This window comes from Cyprinodon variegatus, unplaced genomic scaffold, assembly GCF_000732505.1.
Source record: "Cyprinodon variegatus isolate N-32 unplaced genomic scaffold, C_variegatus-1.0 Scaffold1405, whole genome shotgun sequence".
In the NCBI taxonomy this organism is placed as follows: domain Eukaryota; kingdom Metazoa; phylum Chordata; class Actinopteri; order Cyprinodontiformes; family Cyprinodontidae; genus Cyprinodon; species Cyprinodon variegatus.
The window spans coordinates 144,036-163,504 of NW_015151858.1; the positions used below are offsets into that span (position 1 = coordinate 144,036).

Genomic DNA, 19,469 nt, shown 5'->3' on the forward strand with positions numbered 1-19,469 from the left:
TGAAAAGAGGAGCAATTAAAAGTTAGCACACAGCTTCAGTCATTTCACCTAGAAACCACTGATCAGGCTAGAGACCAGTTTGTAGTGATGAACTCAGACTTTAACCTTCAGAGGGAAATAAAGACAGAAACAAACTCGACCTTCGATCACCTAAAGAACATCTTCAGGATTAATGAACTAATGTCTCAGCAGGATTTCAATATGTTCATTTTTTTGGTAGAATTGATCATTGCAACAGTGTTTTCACAACTGATCCAGAATGCTGCTGCCCACATCCTCACTAAACTAGGAAAGTGGAGCAAATCACCCCAGTTTAAAGGCCTTACACTGGTTCCCTGTATCTGAAAGAATAGACTTCAAAACAGTTTATCACTCACTGAATGTCTTGAACACATCAAGACTTGCTATCATTGTATCAACCACCCAGAACTCTCAGGCAGGATGAGATCTAAAGAGAAATAAATAAAATAAAATGTTGAACAACTAGGGTTGACAGTGCAGACAGTGTTGTTTAACATCATCATGTTTAAATTTTTTTTGTTTTCTAATTTCACCCAGTCAAATGAAGGATGTATCTTCAGTTTGTGGAACAGCGGGACAGAAGTGAAAAATACAGGACTGTCCCATACATCGGATCTTATATCAGATAGCTTGCACTAGAGCAAGCTTGAGGAAGTGGCTCCAACATCAGCGCTCCAACTACAGATTGCCCTGGTGCAATTCGACAGAGCTGAAACTCTGGGATAGGTGAAAAAAACTAATTTAAATAAACTGAGCAAAAGTCTCAGCCTCCTATTTAAGCCTTTTTGTGGTTTACCTCCATCTCACATTTTTTTTACCCTCTTAGTTTACAAATAATTTTATTAGGAATATTACTAATTTTATCATTAATTTTTGTTAATCATTATATTAAATATTCAGTTTTAGTCTATTTTTTATATTCTGAAATTGACTTTTCTATGTGTTTTGCTGTACCAAAAAACATCTTTCCTTGCTTTTTTGTTGTTTTCATATCTTTCTCTACTTGAATTTGCATAAACTGAAACAGTGTTATGTAGTATGGTTTAAATGTAACTTAAAAGAACACTGTGAACTTGTTTTGGTATTTTTTTGTTTTTTTGCAAGAACACCCCATTCTCGTACACATAGACTACATTCTTAATCATGTTCACCTAAGCTGAGGATCTGTAACTGAGTATGTTACTAAATAACGCTGGGTATCAATTCAAATTTCAAGAATTGATTTGATTTTTGTTCTAAAGGTTTAGAATTTATGCTTTTCCATCTGATCTCATCTGGCTCCTGTCTGATCTGATCTTAAGTTGGAATGTGGGTATGACTGTGTAATTATACATTTTATTCTAGTTTTATTTTAACATTAATAAAGTAAAGGTAGTTATTGCCGGTTGTAAGGGCAGTAAAAATGTTTTTTAGTCAGTCTTTGGTTAGATAAATCATTGAATTGAATTAAAACATACTTTTTTTAAGCACAGCCCTGATTTTGAAGTCCTGAACAGAGAAGTTAAAGGAAGTCTAAGTTTTTTTCCTGCTTGGATTTCCTACCTGTGATCATAAACTGTACAAAATCCTGGCCTAAGTGGTGATTTGGAAGATACTCTGGATTGGGAGCAGTGACAACAGCTGTCTCAGCTACACAGGTCCTGAACTTTTGGGTCTGTTTTTTTTTTTTTTTTTATACATATATATTTTAAGCAGGTGACACAAAGTCCAGAATGTAACCAGAGTTTAAGATAAACATCAACTGCATGGGGCAAATAGAGGCGGGTCAGATTGAACTGTATCCTCGTGACTGATTGGATGAGTTACATCTTTAAAAACAGAGACTGTGTCGAGAGCAGTGTTAGTACAGTTTAGTGAAACAAGGGAGGACATCTTTTCTGCAACCAATAGGGATAAGCCATGAGTCAATGCCCGTTTTTTGAGAAAAAGCATTTGTACGTTCAGGTTATTGACTTTAAGGACTTCACTTCTGCTTCTCCTTCAACATTAAAATGTCATTGTTTTTATTCTGTTCTTAGAAAAACCTCCTATATCTATTGGCTACCATCTTCTGTCTTGTAGGTTATTCAAAAACAAACCTCCAATTGAGGAAGATGACGATGCCTCGCAGGCAGGTGTAAACAAGGCCAGTAAGGGAGGAATCATCTATGGAGACTACCTACAGGTAAATCACAATGATTTCCTCTTCATCCTAGGGTCTTTTTAAAGAACCAAAATACTAAATCAATGCTTTTAATGTTTTATTTTAATCCAACCCTTAGCTGGACAAAATAACCTCAGCTCAGGTTTTACAAAGTGAACTGAAAGGCAACAAGATCCACGATGAGCATCTTTTCATTGTCACCCATCAAGGTACAGTTAAATACACATTTTTCTAGTTTAACCAAACAGAAAAAGACATTTAGGATTCACACCTGAAGGTTAATGACCTAATTTGCTGTTCGCATCTCAAATTTCTAATATGACAGAGCTATTCATGATGATTGAACCTTTGATTTTTATTTTCAGCCTATGAACTGTGGTTCAAACAGATTCTATTTGAGCTTGATTCAGTGCGGCAGATCTTCATCAGTGGGCATGTAAGTCACACAGAAAAGAACATTTTGCACCAATCGGTTTAGATCCTCGAATGTTTGGGATCTAAAACAGCTCCTAAGAGTCAGATCTCTTAACAGCACTGAAACGGCATGTGAAAGTTATGTTTAAAATTGTAGCTCAGTCAGGTTAGAGACCTCTACTTATCCTCGGGGCTCATGTCCTGGATTAAATCGCCCTCCAAAAATGACACACATCCTATTACTACAAGTTTTATTTTAGTATTTTTTTAAAAACTTTATTGCAATTATCATTTTATTCCTCCTCACCAGGTCAGAGATGAACGCAACATGCTTAAAGTCAACACTCGAATCCACAGGATTGTAATGATCTTCAGACTGTTGGTCGACCAGTTTGCCGTTCTGGAAACAATGACAGCCCTGGATTTTTTTGACTTCAGGTAAGCTTATCAATAACAATGATAACAGTAATAATAGAACTTTATTGATCTCACATTGGAGAAATGTACCTCTCTATTTAACCCATCCCCTTTGGGGAGCAGTGGGCGGCCATCGTGGGGCACCTAGGGAGCAATTGGAGGGTCTTTCTCAGAGACCCAGAGTGCCAGTCTGTGGGAGGGGCGCTCGAACTTAGAACCTCAGGATTCCAAGCTCTATGTCCTAACCACTAGGCCGCCACTCCCCCAAAGTTATATATATAAATAAGCTCTGAAAATGTTTATGAGACCCACTTCCTGATCATGCTTTATTCCCGTTGCGTTAAGTGTGGGTCGTTAAATTGATCTTGGGTCTCCAGGGAGTACCTGTCTCCTGCCTCTGGGTTCCAAAGTCTTCAATTCCGGCTTTTGGAGAACAAAATCGGGGTGCCGGACAACCTGAGGGTTCCCTACAACAGACGTCATTACAGGGACAATTTTAAGGGGCATGACAGTGAGATGCTGGTGGAGACAGAACAAGAGCCAACGCTTCTGAAGCTCGTTGAGGTTCGTCTTGGTGCTCCGTACACATTACTATTGATTTACCTGATTTAGCCAACGAGTTAATTACCACAGGGTTACTCTATGGTTGGATCTGCTCTAGAGCAACTTTAGTGCGACTTCTCAGTGAAAAAATGACATTAAAGTTTTGGGCGATTCTTACAGGAGTGGCTGGAGAGAACACCTGGCTTGGAAGTGGATGGATTCAATTTCTGGGAAAGACTAAAAATCAATATATTCGATGGACTGAATCTGGAGGAGAAGAAAATCGAGGTAAGAAATAACTTTAGCTCCAAGAACAAACATTCCCAGCTTCGCCCCGGAGTGCACGGATGATTGACAGAAGTTGGATTCTTGTTTGCGGGCATTGTTTATTTTTGTAGAAAATGCCAGAGTCTGAGGAGAAAGAGGAGCTGATGGCTGAGCTCGTCAAACAGAGAGAGCTCTTCACGTCCCTGTTTGATGAAAAACGTCATTACCACCTGGTCAGCAAAGGTAGCTCTTTAATCAGATGTCACAAAACATTAGAGATGCCCTCTGTTTGTTCTACGCTTCCTTAAATTGCCTCCTGTGGAGTTTGAACTTTTGCTCACAATGCAGCACAAATAAACACAATTTATGTTGCTTCAAAATAAAGGTATTTTTTCATTTTTGCTTCCAAGGGGAAAGACGGCTATCTTACAAGGCTTTACAAGGTGCTCTGATGATCTACTTCTACAGGTATGACAAGCTTTTCTTTGTGCTTCTTTACCTCTAATTTTCCAGTAAAACTGCAGCATTTATACTGTACCATTACAGCTCATACATTTTTTATATCTGGAAGGTGTTGGCACCTCCAAAGGGACTTCTAACTTAAGAACATCTTAGTGCAAGTTCCAGAGGCAGGGGTGCTCATTAATTCCCCCCATATAACATTTCCATATCACAAGCCCGGTTCTGAAACCCTGTCAGCCAGGCGACACCTACAGCAGTTGTAAAGAGGTCTTGAGGAGGCTTCAACAGTCTGAGCATGTCTGTCAGTTTTTCCTAAAGGTGTCGTAGCTACGTAACACATGTGATAAGGACAGAATGTCACATGAGGCTCATTAAGGCTTCAGCAGGCCTAACAAAGTCATCCGGCAGCAACTGCAAAGTGATAATTAGTGCAAAACTGCCGGGGTTGTTGCCGGTGCCCAGGTGACAGCTGCTCTCATTTTACACCCATTAAAATTTAGTAGGATTTTCATGAGATGTTTAAAACATCAAACCTTGCCTTACCTTTCAGGGAAGAGCCGAGGTTCCAGGTCCCCTTCCAGCTGCTCACATCCCTCATGGACATCGACACCCTCATGACAAAATGGAGATGTAAGTATTTTACAGATGATGGGACTGGGTGCATATATGGAAACACGAAGAGAAGTTTCAGTTTGCTTAAAGTTAGAGCTACATTACTAGAAACTACACTTAGTTAAACCAGAGTTAAGATTTACTCACGACTTCGAAAGTACAAATTTCTGAATATAAAGAAAACTAAGAGTTGTATACTTCAAAGGGCGGGTGGAGGCATCCTTCCAATATGTTCTTTACAAAATAAAATCTAAAAAATATGTGCATTGTATTCTATTTCCTTTACATATAACCTTAATAAAATCCAGTTTTCCCTAAGAATGTCTGACATCTAACTAGTTTATGAAGTCTAACTATATGTAAGTTAATATCAATATAAATGCTGCTGTTCCATTTCTGGCCTCAGAGGTTCTTAAGAGAAAATTACATAGCGACTAGCATCACAAAAACCAAACATACCTAACAGAGGGGTGATGGAGGAAGCTCTGGTTGAGCCTCAAGCAGCGTTAGGTTCTTAAACACCAAGATTTGAAATTCTCCCACAACTATTTTCAATCCATCATCTGAACATGTAGCAAGAATGGAGCCTCTGCAGACTATTCAAGGACAGCATTATTTAGAGTAGGGAGCACAAGGCCAGTGGTGACTATGGAGGAGTTGGAGGGATCCACAGCTCAGGTGGGAAAAGATTTGTACAGGAAAAGACAAATCTGAGTATTATGCTTTGGATCATAATACATCTACTGCTGAAATAAGCCAAGCAAAGTTATACTAAGGTCATATACTGTAGCAGATACAGCTAATGTGTGGTGCTGTGATCAGAAGGCCTACATGCAAAATGCTTTGAATGATACAACAAAACAAATGGAGGTCATCTAACACATGTTGTGACATAGTGGTGGATGCAGTATGCTGTGGGCAAGTTTTTCTTCAGCAGAGACAGGGATGTCGGTTAATCCTAATTGGAAGGTGGAATGGAAAGAAATGAACGACAGTCCTGGAAGCATAAAGTGCTGCAAAAAACTCCAGAAGGGGGAGGTTTGACTTCCAACAAAACAAGAGTAAACTCAGCCAGGGTTACAATAAAACAATTTAATGCAAAGCATTGAGGTCAGTCTGTAGATGTGCAAATGTGTTACCATTTATTCATAAATCAATTTTAAAGCTATGCACCATGTATCTTGTTACTCTCACTGCTTGGTTTTGCTCTGTGTTGATGAAACAAAATTCCATCGAAAATTTGGGTTGAAACGTCAAAAATGTGGAGGTTCAAGAGATATAAATACTTAAAACAGTGAGGCTGATATGGAACCAAATATAACCAAAGACGTTTGACTTTTTTCTCTTCTCTCTTCAAGACAACCATGTGTGCATGGTACACCGAATGATTGGCAGCAAAGCTGGAACAGGGGGCTCATCAGGCTACCAGTACTTAAGATCCACTGTCAGGTATTGTTTCATTTCCACTTCAGTCTCATGATTGCAAACATTCCTTTGCAAAGCCTTTCAAAGCTAATTTAGATGAGGATAGTGCAGTGATATTTTGCTCATTAAAAGAAGAACCTGTCACTTGGGTATTGTCTCCCAGAAGGCGAAGACACAAAACTTTAAAAGACATTTTCAGAATAACTTCTGTTGCCCTTAAGTTGTGCCTGTGCAGCTATCTTCCAACCTCATGATTGTATGTTTTTTTTTTTTATTTAGTGACCGCTACAAAGTGTTTGTGGATCTGTTTAACCTGGCTACATTCCTGGTGCCTCGTCACTGGGTGCCCAAACTCAACCCCAACGTTCACACCTTCCTGTACATGGCCGAATGCTGCGACAGCTCCTACTGCAGCAGCGAGGACTCAGACTAAAAGTGCATCTCTGCCGTCTGTTCTTGCCTCCCTTCATGGTGGCAGATGTCAGCCATGGGGTTATTTGCCAAGTGTGTAGGTGTAGTTCAGCCCCTCTGTCGGGCCAATATATAAATGAGTCAGAGCACCATTTTGACATCAGATTTATTCAACTTCACTCAAGCCAAGTAAGGACAGTAGTAAAATTCATACGAAAAGAATAAAAATGATCGTCAGTGTTTTATACCAGGTGTTAGGTTGGCTTAGTAGATTTGTGAACGAAATTCATAATTAGGTTTTTATATACTAAAGTTCAGCAAGAGGTAGAAATTAACCAGAAAAAAAAAATCCAGTTGCAGGGCTTGTGACATAATGTCTGACATTAAATATTTCACGATGCCAAATCAAGCTTTTTTACTTTAATCTGGCCTCTGAGTCACAAAGTGCCGCAGACGGCTCCTTGATAAGGCCTGCCTAGATGTAACCCTATGTAAATGAAGGAGAAGTGACCTGGAGGCAGGCAGATCAGTGGGTGGAATGATCAAACCGTGCATGAAGGCACAATGCTGCTGGGTTTTTACGCAACGCCTTTCATGTCAGCATGTCGCAATGGGCCGCTTCACACAGATGCACCTTAAGTGAAAGAAAAGAGTGTAAATAAGATGAAATCTCAAGCATTTAAAATGCCAACCACTAAAGCAGGGAGATTTGCACGGCTTAAATCCGTAGACGACATTAACTGTGTACATAATGCTAATCATCTAGCTCTTCAACTTCTGTATAGTATTCTAGATAATTTTGTATTATATTTATCAACTAATTGATGATGTATTTGTAAAGAAAATTGACAAGTTCTGCTGTATATTTTGTATTTAATATAATGTCTGTTTTGTACAGTGAATATAAACACTTGCAAACATAAAAGGGGTTTTATTTGTTTGAGTGACACAAGATGGCTACATTTAAAAAAGAAATCATTATCCACAGAGATGCTGAACACATGAGTTGTTTCATTTTGGCAAGGGGAAGCACCCACACAGTGACTCACACAAACCCGTCTGACTCAAATAAACTCTTGTCAAAGAGAAACAGCTGCCACAGAATCTGCAATACCTGGGAAGAAAACCAAAACAAGAGCATGGTTCACCACCAAGAGCACAATAGGCTGGGTTAACACATCAGAATGCTCCAAGGATGATGACCTTACCACACATGTTGCCACCGATTTTTATATACACGTAACCCTGATCTCCCCATTCAGTTCCCCAGGAGTTCTGCACAATCCAGTAAGGTATGTCGCCTATGACAGAAAACAGCCATTTAATGAGCCTCACGGGTCAAGTTTGCTGTGTTTTTTTTTTTTCTTTCTGCATAATTATTTCATATCATAATAAACTGTAAACAAGACTGTGAAAAAAATAAATGCTGCAAAACATCAATTAGTGTTTTGAATTTAACTATTATAGGAAGTTAATATTGGTATAAATGGCTGCAGGGATAGAAAAGAAAAGAACAAACATTCAAATCACAAAGAAATGTAAATGCAGTGATCATAAAACATTCGACCACAAATCTGACAGTTTTCTATTCTGCAGTTAAATTCGCTGGCAGTTAGGATATGGAATAAGGCTGCAACTAAAGATTACCTTGCTAATTGAGTAACTATTTTTTTCGATTAACAATCAAATCATCAAGTGGTTAGTAGGAAATACTTTGTAGGATCTTAACCAGGTTAAGATAAATTAGGCAACTCTGTGAGGTTTGGACAGAGAATATTTATAGACAAAGGTTTTTAATCTTAATTGCAAGATATGTTTTTTTAGACTGAGTGGGTTGTTGTCTCAGCATATTGCATGTCTTAAGTCTGCATAGCACAGTTAATAATCCTTCATCTACTAATTATAGAATATTTCTGAATAGTTTCTAATATTTTACTAATAGTTTAATCAAGATTTATCCGATTGTTGCAGCCATGATATGCGATACGATAAGTCCTTTTTTTCTGTATTCAAATCAAATAACATGAAAAAAGGAAATAAACCCAACATTCCCTTCTTTTTTCCTCCAAAAATGTATTTCCCAAGCCAATATTTAATTTCCTGATCTGTGGCCATTGTTGATCAATAATGACACAATGCATAAAACGTAGAGGGCTTTTTCCGCCCGAAATGGGAGGCACTTAAACTGAAAAAGGCATAGACTGCCTCGGTGTCTGTTGTGTGAAGGTTTGTACCAGTCGTGTCGTATCCAACTACTAAGACAGCGTGGTTAGACCATTGGCTGGAGCAGTGGTGCTGGATGATGCCTCCCAGGTAATCCTGCCAACTGACGGCATCCACGACAGCAGCCAATGGACCAAACTGCACCAGCTGACCCATCATCGCCTCCTCCTGACCACTGAGGAGAAAGGGATAGTTCAGAAACAGGACAGCTCTCTAGGTAGATTCTTCGGCCTTTTGATTAGGCGGTTATCAGAGGAACACAGCTGAGTTAGAGATTTAAACCAGGAAATGCTTTAGAAAGCTTTCAAAGACTCTTCAAACATTTCAAAGACGTACATGCTTCTCCAGTAAACCCGATCTGTATCCAAGTCTCTCATTAGTACATCTGCATTTGAAAAACTGTGACATATATTCTCTTATCTCCTATGGTGAACATATGCAGACCCCCTTCTGTTACCTCGTCCTGTCATCCTGCCAGATGATTCCCACTGGGGGTATCTGTGATGCCCCCGGCTGCCAGGCTCATTACATGTCATCTATAGGGCCTCTTCCTATGCACTGAAATCTTCTAAAAGGGGCACTTTGACTTTGTGATGGTGTTTGTCTTTGGCTGTGCTGCAGTAGAGATCTGACCTCCTGATGAGACGACTTCTAGCGGAGACGTCCTGCCCCTAAAGACGGGGCAGGTCAGAATGAGGCATTTTCATGCTGGATCAGAGGATTGTAGGAAAGGATAGAATGAGGAACACAACTGGTGGCATGACATTGACATTTGCTTAGACTGAGGATCTTTTTTTTAAACTTTGCTTTAATTTAAAGTTGTGCCTAATGAGGCGAGGTTGCATTTAAAATACAGTTTGAAATCAGAACAATATCCTTTGACCCTGATAAGTTCAAGGTCATTCAGAAGCAGAAAAGAAGCAACTGTTATAAAAAAAGAAAAGAAAATCGAATAGAGTGAAAACAGTTAAGTTTTGTATATATTCTCATTCTATAAAAACTGGACTAATTTTACCCCATTGTAGAAAAAGATTCAAAGAAATCACAGAAAACTGACTAAACGAGGCATTAATCAAGTTCAACTTTAAGCCGCCGCTCCCTGTTTGAGTTATATTTAAAGTACTCTCCTTCCACTGGGGGCTCAGAAACATTTCCTGTTGTTATTAAAGAATCAGAGGTTCAATTATTACTTGAATTTATCACCTCGGTTTCCCTTAATCTTCTCTCAGTGTGAGATCTCTAAATCTTTCTAGTTGTTATATCAGGAGATCTCTTAAAGTGCCTTTCAGACCACATAAATAAACTGCATGATATCCTCACAAGACACCACATTCGGAAAACAAACTTCAAAAGGTTTTAGTGGGCTGTTGTGCAATAGGTCAACAAGAAGTGTTGCATGATTGAAAAGCAGGAGGAAAAACATCTAATATGGTTTAGAAAATGTTTCATGAAAAAAAAAGATCTAAAATATATATTTTTGTTGTTGTAACACTAAAGAACTTTATATGAAACACAAAAGCTCTTTTGGTCTCATATGAGCAAAGCACCACCTTCTTTCACTCATTCACAAAAGGTTTAAAATAATCCAGTGACAACCTGTAAAAATGATCAATTCTGGCATTTTTTTGCCATTACTCCTTAATCAAACCAGTATTAGTTATCTTCTCAATGACTTCTTCCAGCTGACCTGCAGCTCATCCACAGTTACCTCTGGGCTGCTGCTCTAAACAATGCTGAGAGTTGTGTTGTTGTTTTGCCCTTGGATAATTGGTCAGAGGTCTGAATGATGTTCAAAGTTTAGGATGTTGTTTTAGAACCTAACCCTGTTTTCAACTAGGACTGGGCAAATGCTCGTTTTAGAATTGATTTTAAGATTGTATTGTTTGTGTTTAGAGCCCTGAATGGGATGGCTCCTCAATACATCACTGAGCTCCTCCAGATTTATTCTCCGGCACGTGCTCTGAGGTCTGAGGGCCATCTTCAGTTAATAGTGCCTAAGATGAGGCTTAAAATCAGAGGGGACAGAGCATTTTCTGTAGTTGGCCGCAGACTTTGGAATACTTTGCCCCTCCATATACGGACTGCCTCTACAGTGGAGTGTTTTAAGTCTCTTCTTAAGACCCACTTTTACTCTTTGGTTTTTCATGTGTAGTTTGTGTGGTCCTCTGTGTCCTTTTTAGTTTATTTCTTGTTGTATTGTGTTTATGTATTGTTGTGTTGTTGTTTATCATTTGTTATGTACAGCACATTCGAAACCTCTTCTGTTGTTAAATGTGCTATATAAATAAAGTAGATTGGATAAATGCATTTTAACCGCAAGTTGGGGGAAAAAACCCACACAATTTTCAAACTGCAAAGGAACTCAGTTTTGGTCAGGATAAGAGAATAACATTTCTCAGTCCAGCCCTTTATGTGGCAGTAACACGCTTAAAGTGGGTTTTCTGTCAAACAGAAGGTAAGACAGAGTTACAGCGCGCACACATCTCCTTACAAAGGAGAAGTCAGTCCTACTTTAAGCAAACCCAGACCTTCCTCCCTGGCCCGTCTGCTGGGGTCCTTGGTCTCCATGATGCTGCTTTCACAGAAGAACTGCATCAATACTGGGTTTCAGTTACATCCAGACAGTCTATTAGCCAAATCAATGACCTCTAAAGATAACTGTTTGCTTGGGGTTTATTTAAAGGAAATACGGTTGGATACATATGTACAGCAAAATGTGCAGATTTCTATTTTTTGATATGCAGTTAAATGCTACTTTGTGTTGGTATATCGCATAGAATCCTTAATATCCTTCAAAAGAGAAAGAAAAAAAAGGAAGAAAAAGTTCAAAGGGTTTTCTACATTTCTTACACAAAAACTGTGTTCTTAGCCATTTTTTCATTTGTTATTAACCAGAATTATTTATTCTCCAGATGCAGAATATTTACATAGTAAAACACTGTACACTACAGTATTTTATTGGTTTATTTTTTAAACTCTGTCACTTACTCTGTTATTTTTATACACTTTTTAAGGTACTACTGTTATTATAATCTCTTGCTGCTGTAACACCACAATTCCCCATTGTGGGACAATACAAGGTTTTTATATTCTATTTTCTACTTTCCTTCACATGGTATCAGGACGCATGTCCTGACCATCCAGGACAAACATGGCTGCTGATAAGCATCTCTGTGAACTTTGCTCAGATACTATGAACAGATCAATAGACATTCTAGAAAGTTGATCGTTGCCTCACAGTGTCATCAGTCTGAGTGCACATTCTGTTTTTTTTTTTACAGCTCAGACTGGAGCCAGAAATATGAAGATGTCTTTGACGTCTAACACTGAACACCCCTGAAAAGATGAGCATCTTTCATGTCTCTAATGTTTTCTTCTTCATCTTTTGAAGCTAGCACACCCCTTTTTTTGTAGATGTTAGTTTTCTTTGAATCATTCCGTTTTTTGAACAAAGATAAGAGGTGAACCCGTCATCTGATGGAGATCCAAGGTCCAGCAGCAGCGGCTCAAATCTGCTCTCAAGTGAAACACTTGAACTCTGCCTTTTTCAGCTGCCAATTGCCATGTTCTGCTAAGCAAAGGCTTATGCGACTCTTTGCCTGGATGACAGAACAGGCTGGATGGTGGCAACACAAACCAGTGGGCATTTGGCCACGGTCATCATTCATCCCCCATTTCCCTGGCAAGTGATTTATGCATCTCCTTCGCACGTGACATGATTACAACTTGGTGATTTATAACTAAGCCTGTTGTTTCTTAATCTTATTGTTGGTTTTCCCTGGATGTTACCCTCCTTTTTTAAGGCCTCAAAGTAAACAGTACTAGCAAAGAAAACATGTTTATGATCTGTGTCTGTCTAAAATATTTACATCTAGTGTAGCTGACCTAGACTATCTAGAAAACTTGTAAAGACGTCTTTGAATCATTCATGGTTTTAAATATGTGGAAACTAAACAATAGAGTTTAAGTAATGATGCACTTTTAAATGGAGTTAGAAATCAAATACCTTAAAGGTATAGAGGACAATCTTTTATTTCCGGGTGGATCATTTAAATAGGTGTCAATCATTCTGGTGAAATGTTTACGTAAGGTTCTTTTTTCTGCGCCTGCGCACTTTCAGGCATATATCTGTGGTGAGCTACGGTTTCAGATAGGCATTGAAGCTCTCCTTCCTCACCGGGGTTCTTTGAAAATGGCTGAGGGCTACAAAGTGTATGAGAAGAAAAGAAAGGCCTCAGAAGAGGCTTTGTGCGGAGAGCTCTCCTCGCAAAGCATTATGGGATTTACTGTCACAGTGACTAATAACAAAGATGTTGCAGGCACCGCACCGTGAAGGAGGAGTTATGTGATTAATGGAGCAAAAAGCAGTGTTCATCTGTCCAAACGGTCAGTTAACTGAGTTACCTATAAAGTCTGCCATATAGTCCCTAGTCTTTAAAGTGATTGAGGGATTTAGGAGTTTGAGCGAAAGTTCAGGCACAGTTAGCTTGTATGAGCTATGAGAACAGCAACTTTTTAATAGAGCATACACAAGGAGAAATGGGCATGCTCTCACACATGCATTTTTCTTTTAAGTGGAGAGGGCGGGTCCTTTAAAGTTTGCGAAAATCCTCCACAATAACTTTAAAGTTAAATACATAGATAATATTATTATCTACAGTGATGATGCTTTGCTATAAACAATGAAATTCTTTCATTACTATCCTAATAATAAGAAGAATAAAGACACCTGTTCACCCAAATTCAAATAATTATTTGCAGCTGTATCATACAAATGAATAGTTACAAAATCATACATTGTGATTTCTGGATTTTATTTTTCAGATTATGTGTCCCACAGTGTGCAAATATACCTACGACGAAAACTTTAGACCCCCTCCATTATTTCTAACTGGGTCAACATACAAAATAGCAGGGTGTTCAAATACTTATTTTCCTTAAGTGTATTTATTTTGTTTAATTTAATGCAGGTTTTATTCCATGTCAGATGACAGTCTATGGTCATAACAGCTGATGAAGGCAGGAACCTTTGTGCCACTGAGCGATCTGAGTGTTTGTTGGCCCTGTAAACGTGGAGGTCTCTCATTGGACGAGGCTGACCTACACCCACTGCCCTCTGTACTTGTACCTCTTTGAAACCAAAAGGTAAAATAAATATAACATTTAAATACAACATTCCAGTTTAGCTTTCACTGTATATTTACATACACTGTATGTAAATAAAAGTGTTTTAATTTAATTTATATTTTACGAGTCGCTTTGCTCTCACACACCTTTTTCAGCTCTTCCCACAAGTTCTCTCTGCAAATGACATCAGAGCTTTGTGATGGCTTCGGTAAAACCTGGACTTTGTTGTCCTTAAGGTGCTTTTTAAGCTGGTATGCTTTGTGCTGTTGTTCGTTTATGTCCAAGCCTTATTTTCATTGCCGTTATGAGTAATTGCTTTAATATTTCCCCTCCTCATGATGCATTTTATTACGTGAACTTCACCATACCTACTGCTAAATAATAAAAAACTAAAGAAAAACATCCCTAAACAATGAACCTGCTGCTCTCATAACTCACAGCTTGAAGCCTGTTCTCAGGTCTGAAGTTTTGTTGGTGATTAAAACATATTAGACTTTAGTTTCATACTAAATCTAAATATTTATTCCTGAGTGCAGTCATCTCATCCAGTCATGATGACTGGATGAGATGACTGGAGTCTAGTGTGCTATTGCTTGGTTGGAAAGAAAACCTGCAGCCACACGGCCCTTTCTGAAACCAGTTTGACACCCGTGGTTTAGATCTTTAACTGGGGATCTCAGAGTCAAAACGTTATAAAACATTCATATAAAAAAAAAAAAAAAAGAGTAAGCAGTTAGATTGAGGGGCTAGCTTTAAATCCATCCACAGCTTACTAACCCAGATGTACTCTCACAAGCTTAATAAGCTATTAAATCATCATGAGGCCTTTTACACATTTATATAAAGACAATGCAGGCTAAGTAATCTAAACGCAGGTACATTTCTAAATTTAAGGAAAGAAAGAAAGAAAGAAAGAAAAATATCTTTCATAATTCTAGCATTTAAAAACAGAAATAATTTTGTTAACTATCACTGACCTAAAATAGGCAAAGTCTTGCCAGGATTCATGCAAGAAATAAAAATAGTAATATGGGGTTTTTTTAAAAGCATTTTTTTTGTTTTACCTGAAGCTATGCAGAGAATAATTCTTGACAGCAACACCTTCATGAGACTGGGGGAAGAAATGACAGATTCCTGTTTTGGCCTTATATGGATACTCCGAGCGACTCACCAACTTCACTCTGCTCTAGATTGGAAGGAGAACATCAGTGTTATGCATAAAAACAGAAATGAGATAAATGGATGTAAGATTCATCTACTTTTGATTGACATAATTTTTTTTTTTTTTTTTTAAATAAGTCAACAGTGACTTCCAGTGTTTTATAGCCATTAAGACCAGAGGAGGCAGGTTAGGTCAAACTTTTAATGCAAAAAACATCCACACACCTGTTTTAACCAAGCAAGCGTGTGGGAAGGGGAGCCTCCATTACAGCCCTTATTTTCATAGGAGCAGTCGAGAACTTGCTGCACGCTGAGCTGCTCTAGCTGCGAGGCTCCCATAGCATGGACGGACTGGATGGCGCCAACCGCGCTAAACGCCCAGCAGCTCCCACACTACAAAACACAAACAAGAAAAAAGAAATAATAACTTACCGGTAAATCAGTAGAGAACAGTGTTACAAAGGTTTTAAAAAGGACGTTTTATTTCCAAAGAATTGAGATGGGTGAAATCTTAGTCTCACAGCCTCACATTACAAGCTTTTTATATAAAGCCTCTGATATAAAGATGAAACCACTAAAACAGCAATAAATTACAATACAACCATAGCAATAATAATACTATGTAAAATATCATTTTAATGCTTGTTTCCTAAGAAAGACAGATGAACCAAACTGTCTAATTGCTTTCTGCTGCCACCTACTGACAGAAACACTAAATTCTGGGTAAAAATGTAAATGAATAAACTCGACTCATCTGAAAGCCACATGATGAAGAAATACAAAGCGCCAGCTGTTACTCATGCTTTCGAGAGACAATAATCTAAAATATTAATCAAGTATGACATACTATTCCTGTTAATGAAAAGGATAAAAAATTTATTTCATCCGTCTCCAGAAACCAGTAGGCAATACTTTATTTAGGGGAATACATCTTTCTTTTTCTCCCTTTAATATTTGAACAAATTCTTCACCCAACATGGAGATCACTACATCATGTTCACTCCCTCAGCATAAATTCTCATAAATATGATAAACATCTGAGTTTGGCATCTGAAACGCTTTTTCTTTCTTATTTTATTTTTTTAATGAAAATGGTTCTGTGGCTTAAAACCAATACAAAAGCTAAATTTAGTCCCGATTGCCTGGACTGGAGATAACTATGCACAAAGCATACAAAATATTAAAGCTATCTGTGAGCCCTGAAATGAACCCAAGCTATAAATGAGAAATCAAGACAACGAAATCTGGAGAGGAGAGAAGAGTTTATCTGATATAATTGACTTGATATTGTGTATCTGTGTTCATGGCATCGCGTTTCATCTTCCATCTATCCATTAATCTTGAGAGGGATCCCGGCCCAGGAAGGTCCGCAGACAAGCCAGACAATAAGAAATGTGGGCAGATAAACTGCAGCCGAGCTGAGGTAGGTGAGTGCGGAGGCTCTGGTCGTTTACAGACTCTCCCAGGAGCACTAAACTTTCCCTGTACTCAAAAGGATGAAATATACACCATGTTATCATGCAGCATTCTACTGTATAGGTTATGTCCCTCCCTTAGGAGGAGTGCTTTAGAGTGAAAATATCATCCCCCGCAGCAAATTGACTTACTAAAGAGATAAAGGACAAAAAGAGCAAAAAGTGAACCTTCATAAAGGACATGCAACAGCTCCGTTCCACTAAACCGCATTCTTTCGTAGCCCAGGTCCCTTCTGCTCGTCGAGCTGAAGTCTCAAAGGTTTGGGTTTGTCGTCGTTTCATTGCCTTTCCTTAACGATTGAACTCCCCCGCCACTCAAATATGTATTCTGTCCATTACTACTTCAGATGAATGCTTGACCTTCAGCTGAACTCCTCAAGACTAAAATTGATTTGCAGTAGGGAGAATTCTCCGAGCACCCATCATAAATCCTAGAAGGAGTTTAATAAAGGCTTCTAAGATGTAAGACATTTTGCTTTTTTTGCATGGGAAAAAGTGACGTTTTCACCACTTTTTTTATGCACTTTTATTTTCCTTAATCATTGTCTTTTTATGTGATTTGGGCTACGAGTCTGTAATAATACATCTTAACTTATTCATTTAAAGAACCCTTTTCAGATTACTAACAGTATAAGCACTTTTTTTATAATACCGGTAATCATTATTTTTCTTTCTAAAAAATAGGAATATGTTTAACGGAGACTTTTAAACAGCAAAGTTTATGTTTCAAGCCTTTTCCAGTATGATTAAAACCAACACTAACCCCATCTCATCATCCTTACTCTGTCATTTATCAGATATTTGCAGGATTAAGACGTGCCCTTTCTAGTATTGAGGTGGATACACTAAGCTGGTTTCTTCACTAAGCCCTGTTTCTCACATAATGTATAAATACAGTCTGGATATGCGAGAAAGCTACACCTGTACAGAACCACTGACCTGCGCATATATCTGCATTTTGAAGACAGGACGAGCTGGCGAGGCAGATGGTGGGGTGATGAACTGGAGCCAGATTGCAGAGATGAAATGTGTGAACCTTTTCACAGTTATTTTCATTTCGCGCCGCCACTTGCTAAAAAGATCTACTTTATGCTAAACATTCTAACTTGTGCTCCGTTTTTGTGGTTGTGTGATCGTTGCCTGCCTGCTTTCCTTTTACAAAAAAGGCAATTTCTAGTCAACTTTAATGCAAGCCTGTTTTCTAGCCGCAGACAGGCAGAGCTGAACTCTGCTCCTTCTGATATTCACTGTAAGCCGTGGATCGCAAAGCGGCGGACAAAAAAAAAAGGAGCGTATATGAGGCAGGAATGTGGTAGGTGGTCAACCTTGTCCTTTTATTGGATATTAACTGCAGAAACAGAAAGCCTTTTAATACACCCACATTAACCAGGTTAACAGAAGCAGTTATTACCATCTGTTGGACTGAAATCGAACCATAAAGTCCTAAAGAACACCAGAACACAGACGCATTTCTCCAAGATCACTTATCCAGTCCTTATGATTAAGTTTGAGTCTAGTTTAAAGTCAAACTTTTTAGTCTAACATAGAAAGGCTGTTTTTATGTATGACATTAAAGTACTTTATAAATCTATTCACACCACCTGAATGTATTCATATCAAAAGGTTAAAACCATTTCATTTTATATCATATATAAACACTAAGTAGAGCCTTATAATGAAGAAGAAGAAATAGGATTCATTGTTTTCTAAGCTTCCTGCTATAAAAAGCTAAAAAGTGAGGAATGTGTTTGTATTTAGCCCCAAACTCCAAGTACTTTCGCTTTTAAGTCACTTAACGTACGTCCTGACCGCCTTTGCAAATACAGACTAAAATATTGGCCCATTCTCTTCATAGACACAAATAAACGATTACTTCTATTATCATTACTGTGGTGACTAGAGGCTTCCAGCAAGTCCTTCTTTATAGAATAATGTAATCCATGTTGTTTATTTCTGCTCACAGCGAGTTTATTGTAACAACCATTCAGTGCATCCATCATCTGCCTGCATTAAACGTACCTCTAACTGGTTCTGGACCGGTGCCACCACCCCTTTATCCCTCCAGTCAAATTTGGCCGGGAGTCCCATTCTAGTCCGTCCAGTGAAGCCAGGGGCTCTGCTACTTTCTGCTCGAAGGTAAACATCTGTGGATAAAACCCAAAGTCATCACTGGACACACAGATGCATTTAAACATCGACTCTGCCTTCAAGAAGAACGTCGGAGAACTTTGCATAAGGCAGTTACAGCTGGTTCTAAGTAATTTGATCAAAATTTTTGAAAAAAAACAAACATTTGTTTTACATTTTATCAGCATGCCCTACCCTGTCAGTTCACACACATTCAGCAAATACAACTAATTCCATTCGGCAAGCTTTAAATCCACAATGAAATTCTCACTCACCCCTGAATTCCATCTGTGAAAGGTCAGAGAACTGGTTAATGCCGTACGTGGCAGACTGTGGCTCTGTGGAAAATGAGTTCAGGTGTATATGTCGCATTGCAGCATTCTGTAAAAATCCACACAACACAGAAGTTTTGGTATAATTAACTAGAAAGTAGGAAAAAGTAGCATATTTGAGCATAGAAATGAAGTATTAATGAAGCGGAAATGTTTCTATAAGATAAAAAATAACAAGCGTAAACTGTGCTTGATAATGGCCTAACCAGTTTTTTCGTTGCCTTCTGTTTCCTTAGAATGTAAGATGGGTACAGTACAAAAATGAAAGCAATGTTCAGTAAGCATGCATTTAGAGTCTGCACACATTTC

The 19,469-nt window shown here is 38.4% G+C and overlaps 2 protein-coding genes across 2 annotated transcripts; one reads left to right on the plus strand and one right to left on the minus strand.

Annotated features, from left to right (window-relative positions):
* The first annotated feature begins 1,896 nt into the window (after positions 1–1,896).
* On the plus strand, positions 1,897–6,737 carry tdo2 (tryptophan 2,3-dioxygenase). Its single transcript, XM_015402881.1, has 12 exons — positions 1,897–1,955; positions 2,083–2,185; positions 2,283–2,373; positions 2,530–2,600; positions 2,889–3,016; positions 3,373–3,559; positions 3,719–3,826; positions 3,937–4,048; positions 4,216–4,273; positions 4,818–4,897; positions 6,238–6,328; positions 6,584–6,737. The coding sequence occupies exons 1-12, from the start codon at positions 1,921–1,923 to the stop codon at positions 6,735–6,737; spliced, it is 1,218 nt and encodes a 405-aa protein (XP_015258367.1). The 5' UTR covers positions 1,897–1,920.
* A 912-nt stretch (positions 6,738–7,649) lies between these two features.
* ctso (cathepsin O) lies at positions 7,650–19,213 on the minus strand. Its single transcript, XM_015402880.1, has 7 exons — positions 19,104–19,213; positions 18,721–18,845; positions 15,452–15,619; positions 15,130–15,251; positions 8,950–9,113; positions 7,924–8,016; positions 7,650–7,829 (listed from the first exon to the last, which is right to left on the minus strand). Exons 1-7 carry the CDS (start codon positions 19,198–19,200, stop codon positions 7,795–7,797), a joined length of 804 nt encoding a protein of 267 aa, XP_015258366.1. The 5' UTR covers positions 19,201–19,213; the 3' UTR covers positions 7,650–7,794.
* Between the last annotated feature and the right edge of the window lie 256 nt (positions 19,214–19,469).